This window comes from Notothenia rossii (genome assembly GCF_949606895.1).
Source record: "Notothenia rossii genome assembly, chromosome: 8".
Taxonomy (NCBI): Eukaryota; Metazoa; Chordata; class Actinopteri; order Perciformes; family Nototheniidae; genus Notothenia; species Notothenia rossii.
Genome location: NC_136906.1, coordinates 2418588 through 2428758, shown reverse-complemented (window position 1 = coordinate 2428758; position 10171 = coordinate 2418588). Strand labels below are relative to the sequence as shown.

The following is a 10171-nucleotide window of genomic DNA, read 5'->3' as shown; positions in this document are numbered from 1 at the left end:
ACTTAAACAGGCAATTTCATATATTATTTTATTCTTATATTTGTGGAGAGCTGGAAACGTTGGATTCATGATGGATGCACTTTCCGCACTAGATACAAATATTTATATATTTATATATATTTTTTTGGACATTTAGACTTATGTATCATAAAAAAATAATTTGTATTTGTATTTTTTTCAATTTACATTTTCAATTTTTTATTTATTTGTTTTATTTTTAAATGTTTACATTGTAAGTTTGAATATTTGTATACTCTTAGATTTCATACATTTATATACAAAATATATAAATATAAAAATGCAAAAAAACAAAACTCAAAATGATTAATTATGAACCCCCTGTTTCTCCGCTTCTCTTCAGGGATGTCAGTTCCTCCAGCACTCCTGCAGCTCTCCTCTGAAAACACTGCTGCTCTCCATCCAGCAGAAAGGGGGAGAAAGGGGGAGAGACTGGACTCACCCCTCCATACTGGAGGAGATGGGGAGGAACGCCGTGCAGTGGAAGAGCATCTGGATCCCCACGGCATGAGGGGGAGAGAGGGGAGATAACAGCTGTTAAAGAGGGAGATATCTGTGGAGAAAGAGGGAGATATTGGCTGATTAAAGGGGGAGAAAGAGGGAGATATCTGTGGAGACAGAGGGAGATATTGGCTGTTTAAAGGGGGAGATATTGGCTGATTAAAGGGGGAGATATTGGCTGATTAAAGGGGGAGAAAGAGGGAGATATCTGCTGATTAAAGGGGGAGATATTGGCTGATTAAAGGGGGAGAAAGAGGGAGATATTGGCTGATTAAAGGGGGAGAAAGAGGGAGATATCTGTGGAGAAAGAGGGAGATATCTGCTGATTAAAGAGGGAGATACCTGCTGATTAAAGGGGGAGATACCTGCTGATTAAAGGGGGAGATACCTGCTGATTAAAGGGGGAGATACCTGCTGATTAAAGGGGGAGATACCTGCTGATTAAAGGGGGAGATACCTGCTGATTAAAGAGGGAGATATCTGCTGATTAAAGGGGGAGATACCTGCTGATTAAAGGGGGAGATACCTGCTGATTAAAGGGGGAGATATCTGCTGATTAAAGGGGGAGATATCTGCTGATTAAAGGGGGAGATACCTGCTGATTAAAGGGGGAGATACCTGCTGATTAAAGGGGGAGATACCTGCTGATTAAAGAGGGAGATATCTGCTGATTAAAGGGGGAGATATCTGCAGATTAAAGGGGGAGATATCTGCTGATTAAAGGGGGAGGTATCTGCTGATTAAAGGGGGAGACAGAGGGAGATACCTGCTGATTAAAGGGGGAGATATCTGCTGATTAAAGGGGGAGATATCTGCTGATTAAAGGGGGAGATATCTGCTGATTAAAGGGGGAGGTATCTGCTGATTAAAGGGGGAGAAAGAGGGAGATATCTTTATAATGAAAGGATCGGTTTTAATTAAAAGAGAATTGGTACCAAGCAAGGATTGAATGTTTTTAAATGACCTTTTATTTCACTGTTTTTCCACAATTTCTTTATGGAAACGAGCTATTCTTCAGATCAGAAGTTAGCCATCTATGATACCTGAAGAAACGTGAGAAAGAGAAACGCCAACCGGACAGAAATAGAGCAAAATCAAGTGAGCGAGCAGAATGAGAAATAAAGAGATTAAATATATTAACGGTTTAAATGTTAAAATTAAAATGAAGCACTTAAAACAGACTTTACTGAAAACTTCAAAAAACGTTCTTTCATGAAGGCCACATGTGATGAAGTTTATTCCTCTAATATGTCAGAATAAACTACATTACCTGCGTCCTTTAAAATGACTTCTGTCAATTAAATGTAATAATACGCTTATTTGTTGGTGTGTTTTGCAGTATTTAGATGACAATGAAGGATGATTCACAGATGATATGAGTTTGTAGGAGCGAGTCACGGTTAGATCAGGTATTTTGGAAGGATTTGTTGATCATAAATAGCAAAAAACTAGCAAACATCTATGACCTTATGTGCCAAATATATAAAGTATAGGTTGAGAAAACACCACAATAAAATGGCTAAAGAGAGAGATGCTATTCCTGCAGCATGAACACAGGACTCTACCTCTAGATGTTGCCATATGTTGTGTTTCTGTGTTGGTTCCTGAAGGCACCATCTCCTGCTCCAATGGGATTTCAGAGGTAGAATAAAATGTCTTATTTTTCTTGAATACATTCCTTTTATAAACCTGAAACCTCGTCTGCCTTACAGGTCTTTCAATGACTCAGCAATAAACGATCAATGTTGTGATCGTGAAATCAAAATGTACTGTTTATGTTTATTACTGAACAATAATCCAAACCTTTAAAGCCATTAAAAACACATTCCCTCTTAAAATATTGTGTGTTTAAAATCTGTGTGTTTTCCTTTATAGCCCAACATTAGCCTCCTTTAGCTTAGCGGTGGTGACGTGAAGTCATGTGACCGTGCTGTAGTTCCTTTATAGCCCAACATTAGCCACCTTTAGCTTAGCGGTGGTGACGTGAAGTCATGTGACCGTGCTGTAGTTCCTTTATAGCCCAACATTAGCCTCCTTTAGCTTAGCGGTGGTGACGTGAAGTCATGTGACCATGCTGTAGTTCCTTTATAGCCCAACATTAGCCTCCTTTAGCTTAGCGGTGGTGACATGAAGTCATGTGACTGTGCTGTTGTTCCTTTATAGCCCAACATTAGCCACCTTTAGCTTAGCGGTGGTGACGTGAAGTCATGTGACCGTGATGTAGTTCCTTTATAGCCCAACATTAGCCACCTTTAGCTTAGCGGTGCTGACGTGAAGTCATGTGACCGTGCTGTAGTTCCTTTATAGCCCAACATTAGCCACCTTTAGCTTAGTGGTGATTAAATAATAAAACATGCAGGTTGTTCTTCAATATATGACATATTAAAACCTCGTCCAGTTATCTCTTCCTTTATTTTTCTCTTGTTCCTCTTCTATTTCCCCGAGCTGTGTGCACTGAAGTGAACTTCCTGTGAGACAGATCACAATATGCTGAGTCGTAACCAGGACTCAGCAAAATCCCTCACGTGATACAAGACTTGATTTATCATGTTACATGACACAGCACTAAAAACACTATTTGCAGGTTTGAGAATGTGGGATATAAAGTAATAATGCTTTATAGTTCTTTAAAATTCAGTTGTATTTTTCCTGGTTCGTGGGAAGCACAGTTAACACTGCATCACTTCCAGTTTTCAGACCATTTCTTCTTTCATTTGAATGTATTTCTTGCACACTTTTTCTTAAAGTAACCTTGAGAGAGGTTTGCGTTTATAAGCGTGCATACCACCATGTGAACCGTGTTTATTACATCCCGTCTTTTATTATCATTAGCAGTCTTCAATGCAGGTTAATAGCTTCTTTATCAGTGATGTAACTCATTAAGAAAGTGTCCTCGTGGAAAACGCTGAGTCATCTGATCAAAGAGCCATCATCATCATTCTCATCATCATCATCATCATCATCATCAACCACATCAGAGTTTCTAGAAGTTTCCACAGGCCTTCATTCAAAAAGCAAACTAAAGTACGAAAATATGGGATAAAGTGATTAAAGTGTTCCTAGAAATTAATAAATATTCAGAGAGAGAGACTTCAGCCAAACCAACCACATGTAGCCTATTGATAGAAACTATAATCACTTTTCTTACTTACTAAAATAAAGGTAGCAATGATAAATAGTACAACAAAAAAAGACTTAACACGTACAAGCAGTGGCGCAAAATAACTAAGTACATTTACTCAAGCCTACTTAAGTACAATTTGTACTTTTACTCCATAGTTCAGAGGTACATGGTGTACTTCTACTCCTCTACATGTATTTAATACCTTTAGTTACTTCTCAGATGTGGATGAATGATGTGAAATCTAATCAAGTGTTAAATCAGACTTTAGTTCCACCTGGAGTAAATCCACAAGCTACCCTGCAGTATACAAAGTCATTCAAACTAGCTGCACCTTTACCAGCTTTGAGAACACTTTCATGATCAATCATTATAAAACATATCATATCTATTATTCTGAAATGGACCAATCTGCACAATGACTACTTTTACTGTCTTTCACTATATTTTGATAATAATACTTTTCTACTTTCACTTGAGGAACATTTTGAATGCACTTTTACTGAAACAGAGTATTCCTACACTCTGGGACTTCTACTTTTACTCAAGTACAAGATCTGAGTACTTCTACTTTTACTGAAGTACAAGATCTGAGTACTTCTACTTTTACTCAAGTACAAGATCTGAGTACTTCTACTTTTACTCAAGTACAAGACCTGAGTACTTCTACTTTTACTCAAGAACAAGATCTGAGTACTTCTACTTTTACTCAAGTACAAGATTTGAGTACTTCTACTTTTACTCAAGTACAAGATCTGAGTACTTCTACTTTTACTCAAGTACAAGATTTGAGTACTTCTACTTTTACTCAAGTACAAGATCTGAGTACTTCTACTTTTACTCAAGATCTGACTACTTCTACTTTTACTCAAGTACAAGATCAAGGTACTTCTACTTTTACTCAAGTACAAGATCAAGGTACTTCTACTTTTACTCAAGCACAAGATCTGAGTACTTCTACTTTTACTCAAGTACAAGATCTGAGTACTTCTACTTTTACTCAAGTACAAGATCTGAGTACTTCTACTTTTACTCAAGTACAAGATCAAGGTACTTCTACTTCTAAACTTTACAAAAACTCTCCTGAGACTTACTTACTGTAGGAGTTAGTATTATAAGCAGATTGTAGTTGCATTGAGCTGTTTTTGTATAAACTGGTGGCCAGTTTAATTTGTATGTTAGCTGAATAAGAAAGATAAATATTTAAGTAAAATACAAGTACCTGCCATTTGGCCTTTAGCATACCACAAGATGATGGAAAAATACTGGCTCAGTGTTATATCACTCTATATAGACTTATAAGGAGATCCTGTTTTCTTGCACTATTTAAATCAAGTTAAAAAGTATGCAAGCTAGTATTAACAGACATTTACACAAAGAAAAACCCTCAAACCTGATATTTATCTTAAGGTTTTTAAGTATTTTTAGGAACAGATTGCATGAGGTTTGGTTGCCCTTACACAGGTATGAAATACAAAATAATGCAAATATGTATTTTTGTTAGAAAGGCTCACACACGTCTATCTGTATCTATTAAACACTAACCACATCTTAGCACTTTTTTTACTTTTGTTGTTATTTTGTTTCTTCGTTATTTGCTTGTAAAGCTATATAAATGTGAAGTATTATTATTATTGTTATTTATTATTAACCCCTTCATCCAAACCATCAGAGACGTGACTGAGACTCAACTGAAACCCATTTTACATGCACATATTTATTTTTAAAAAGCAGCTTTGTTCACATCTACATGCAAATACAGCATTTTCTTGTTGTTTCTGCAGACAGAGGACTTCTCAGACGCTCAGTGTTTCTCAACAGCGCTGTGGTGTTGAGTAATGCAATAAAAAGCACCTTGAAAACAGCGAGTCAGCAGGTTTTTTAGAGCTTGTGGTAGAACACGTTTATTGCAGTTATTAGGACAAAGTTAACTTCAATAAAGTCAGAATGGTTTGGATTCTTAACTCAAGTAAAGATTCTAAAACGACACTTTAAGTACAAGTCCTACATTGGAAATGTTATAATGTATAATGAGCAAAACGTACTATAAGTCTGCAGACATCTTTTAAATAATAACACAAAAACACCCCAAAAACTAGATAATTACAAAAATGAAATACATGTTGTTGCATTTAAGTAAAAACTACAGTATTTCCTTGCATTGGAGTAAAAGTAAAGTGGCTTTTAGAATAGAATAAAACAAAAAGGTAAAATAAAATGTGATAAAATATTTATAAAAACATAAGAAGTAAAAGTGAAATGTGGAATAGAAAGGTTTTTTAAAAAGTCACCTAATAGAAAAATATTTATACTAATATTTCAAGTTAAAATGTGAAAAAAAAGATGAATATAATTAAATTAATTATAATAAAACATATGTATGTAACATGCATATAAACTTGATGTCAAAACTGCTGATTCATTGTCACCAATCTGAAGAGAGAATGCTTAGTCACCGTCACGTGATCTCCAAAGCTCACTGATTGGAGGAGACGCGCAGTGACGCCACGACCCCCGTCTGGTATAAATACAGGAAGCGACTCAACTACCATTTCACACTTGAGAAGAAACAGAGAAACAGTTCTTGCTTCAACAGTGTTTGAACGGAACTTTTCCTTCATCTCGATCTGAATTCGCACTTTAATCCATTCCGGACACACAGGAAAAAACCTCTGCTTCAATTTGCACTACCGAAGAGTCTTTGTAAGCTTTACTTTTGTACCGTTTTGTTAAGAAAAACAGCGAAGAAACGCCAGTTGAGATGGATTCCCAGGTGAGACAGAACTACCACCGCGACTGCGAGGCGGCCGTTAACCGAATGCTGAACATGGAGCTGTTCGCCTCCTACTCCTACACCTCCATGGTAAGAAACACTCTTTTTACACCGTTACATGTTAATTATGTGCCTGTATTAAATTGTGTATTATGAGTAAACAACATGACGTCACAGGGGAACCACGTAGTCTCTGGTGGGCAAAACACAAGTAGGCCTAGAGCCAACGACAACAAAAAAAACGAAATACTACTAACTGTTTGGTACCCAATCAAATACATTATCTCCATAACCGTGGAGTAATCTGGTGCTGTAGGGTGTACAAATACAAGATGGCAGACTATTGTTTTACAGATTTCATCATAAAATCACAGAATCCCTGTTTTAAGCTAACATGCATTAGCATAACCTAAAGGCTGCAGACTACATTCTTCTCACTTCTGTTAAACTGTCTTTAGATGACAGACCCTCCTCTGTTTCTACCTCAGAATGAACGGGTATTACTGACTTTAACTAACCACACACACCTGTGTCATTCATGGAGAAACACTGCTTTAGTCTAGTTGGTAACAGCCAGCTTACTAGTCAGAGAAAAATGTCCAGTAATTAAAGTAATGGCTCACTTATCATGTTTAGTAAAACTTGGAACTAAATTCTTCCTTAAATTACATTTTCTTTAACTTAAATGTAAGGGCCAATATTGTAATTTACATATAAAAACACATGCTGATATGATGCAGTATTTTTAATCTAATGTTGCAAACGGTACTCTTTATTTTTGATGCTTGTGTACTTTACTTTTAAAATCAGTACTTTTACTTGTAGTTTTCGTATTTTAAGATGATAGTATTCCTACTTCTACCTAAGTAATGGATCTAGATACTGCTTCCATTTCTGACTGTTCTATTCCCTGTCCACAATTCAGTACACATATTGCTGTGTCATGCTTACGCTGGTTGTTATCACCACCCTGAAATCATGACTCATGTTTCTGTCTGCCCTCGGCTCATAACGAGCGTTTATCTCGACCTGCTCTGTGTGTAACGACCGGTCTGTTCTCTAACCACTGTCTTCTGTCTGCAGGCCTTTTATTTCTCCCGTGACGACGTGGCCCTGCCCGGCTTCGCTCACTTCTTCAAGGAGAACAGCGAGGAGGAGCGGGAGCACGCCGACAAGCTGCTCACCTTCCAGAACAGCCGAGGAGGACGCATCTTCCTGCAGGACATCAAGGTAAATATCTGTTCTGAACGTCATGTCTGCAGGACGTCTACGATAACACTGTAATGGTCAGATCAAGTCTGAAATGCTCCTTGCATCCCAGCTGCTCCATGTGTAACATCAACAGACAAACATCAAGACACATTTAGCATGACAGCAGGATCAGTGAGAGGAAACCTGCTCAAAGAGCCTTCTGCCTTTTAGTCAAGGTGAGCGTCTGTTAGGACAAAATGTCTGCCGGACGCACCCTGAGATAGCCTACCAGATAAACTGCTGAGTCACTCAATCCACCCACATCCTGTTTATGCAACTAAACATAACTAAGAAGCAGAGGCTGTTGAACTCAGTACACCATGAACAACTTCAACTGCAGTATTAAGAGTTTAAATTCTCTTATTTTGGTCATTTGTTTACCCTAAATCTCAACATCCTAGTGCCGTTAAAGCCACAGATTTCATTGGCTCTCGCCTCAGGTGACTTGTCAGTGACGTGAGAAAGCTTATTTAGACCGGTGGGGTTCATTTATCAACTATATGTACCATAATGCAACGGGGCGTTGACTTGCTGGCTTGGAAAAATACAGAATATTTCCATTTGCACCTCGTCCTGTTTTCAAGCTTTATTGTACAGGACTGATCTTAATATGTTGGTCTGTATATTGACATGTCGTCTAATGGATTAAATGTACTTTAAAGGGGTTTTATTCTTGTTACAGCAGCTTGTGAATAAGACTTTGGGCTTGAGTACAACATATCATTAAATGCATATCAAAAAAGTACATAAACATATATTTTTAAATGTCTTTTTATGTAAACATGAGAAACTAGTGTGCTTAAATGAAGAAAGCTGTGATGTGGACTGAAAGTGCATACGGGTTATTATAAAGGGACAAACTTAGTGGTAGCTTTCCTAAATCTGTCTTAAAATCAACATGTTTCTCACTTATTTAAAACTGAGGCTCTTTGTGCTTTATGTACCCTCCCCCTCTAACTGGTGTTGTTCCCTCGTTACAGAAGCCAGAGCGAGACGAGTGGGGCACGGGTCTGGAGGCCATGCAGGCTGCTCTGCAGCTGGAGAAGAACGTGAACCAGGCTCTGCTGGATCTGCACAAACTGGCCTCAGACCACGCCGACCCTCATGTGAGTAACACCGGCTGAACACGAGGAACTACACACTGATGATCTCTGGGATTCAACGTCTCTGACGCTTTAGTTGTTAACGTCTTCTCTCTCTCCTCCTCAGATGTGTGACTTCCTGGAGACTCACTACCTGAACGAGCAGGTCGAGTCCATGAAGAAGCTCGGAGACTTCATCTCTAATCTGAGCAGAATGGACTCCAACACCAACAAGATGGCCGAGTACCTGTTCGACAAGCACACCATGGGGGGGAAGAACTGAACTCACCTGAGAGATCACAGCTGACCCTCAGAGTTCACCTGATCTGATAATGTGTAGATGATCATGTTTGACTACATTACCCATAATCCTCCTCTCGTGTGACACTTTTAACATGGAAGTTTCTGATAACTGAATAAACCTTTTGAGCTGGATTCTGTCTTCTGTCATGTGACTTTTTCTCATTTTAAAAGAAGGTATCTTTTAAACCATGTAAGCTTTTAAGTTTGAATGGTACATTTAAGCGCTCACGACAGGCCGCGGTATATGTTCATTATATCACAGCTAAGGGGCGTGGTTCAACCCCCTTAGCTGTGATATAATGAGCATATATCACGGCCTGAAGTGAGCTATTGCTTTTATAAAACGGTTACCAAGAGTGGCAATATGAAAGAGAAATACACACTCTAATTTAAATAGTTTTTATTAGTAAATAATGTTCAAAATAAAATGGTCTCTCCTTTGCCTTCTGCACAAAACATAGTGCGAGGTGGTTGCTATGCAACAACACTAACGGCTAGCGACGAGCACAGACAGAGAGCATTGATCCATTATTTTGCTGTTTATTTACATTAATGTGTATGTTGTTTATTGTGCAGCCACTGAAACTGTCCAGCATCAGTTAGTCCATGGGCCAGACCAGATTTTGGTACCACTCAGAGTGGCAAAGTCTAGTAACATTTTTTGAAAAGGTACATGTCCATAGATGATATTTTGGTATGATAACCCATCCTAAGTGGTAGCTTTTTGACAGTTATCAGCTCATAAAGTTATCAACCCCCTGCAAAAAATAGGCCTCTAAACGCCGGGGGCATATTTTGTTTTGTGCTCATTTTCAGAACTTTACTCATATGTTATGAGGGCATGTTTGGTAGCATTTTAAAGTGTACAATCCTAGCTTTCATTTAGACCTAGTTTTGGGCCTATCTAAAAAATATAAAGGTCACATGGTCAAAGGTCAAACTGTCTCAACAACATTTTTTCCACTATTTTCGCCTAAACTGTAGTCTTTTTTATAGCACTGTGAAATGTAGGAACAGCACTGACACAAATAACAAAAACTGAAATACTCACAGGACTGTAACAATTCAGGAAATGTTTAATCTTCCCATAATATCCTGCTATGAGGGAGGATATGGGTCTTT

The 10171-nt window shown here is 38.1% G+C and overlaps 2 protein-coding genes across 4 annotated transcripts in view; both read left to right on the top strand.

Moving 5' to 3' along the window:
* Positions 1 to 2357, top strand: part of aldh16a1 (aldehyde dehydrogenase 16 family, member A1) — a 15587-nt gene extending 13230 nt beyond the window's left edge. The window contains exons 16-18 of one of the 3 annotated variants that reach the window (XM_079645610.1): positions 362 to 573; positions 708 to 1248; positions 1305 to 2357. In XM_079645610.1, coding sequence (XP_079501736.1) covers positions 362 to 529 — 168 coding nt within the window. In that variant the 3' untranslated portion in view covers positions 530 to 573; positions 708 to 1248; positions 1305 to 2357. Of the gene's footprint in view, positions 1 to 361; positions 574 to 707; positions 1249 to 1281 lie in introns of those variants that run through there. The other 2 variants (XM_079645609.1, XM_079645611.1) reach the window with 2 other exon arrangements.
* Positions 2358 to 6183: 3826 nt separating this feature from the next.
* Positions 6184 to 9181, top strand: LOC307016510 (ferritin, middle subunit). Its single transcript, XM_079645625.1, has 4 exons — positions 6184 to 6503; positions 7497 to 7643; positions 8645 to 8770; positions 8874 to 9181. The coding sequence occupies exons 1-4, from the start codon at positions 6402 to 6404 to the stop codon at positions 9027 to 9029; spliced, it is 531 nt and encodes a 176-aa protein (XP_079501751.1). The 5' UTR covers positions 6184 to 6401; the 3' UTR covers positions 9030 to 9181.
* Positions 9182 to 10171: the final 990 nt, after the last annotated feature.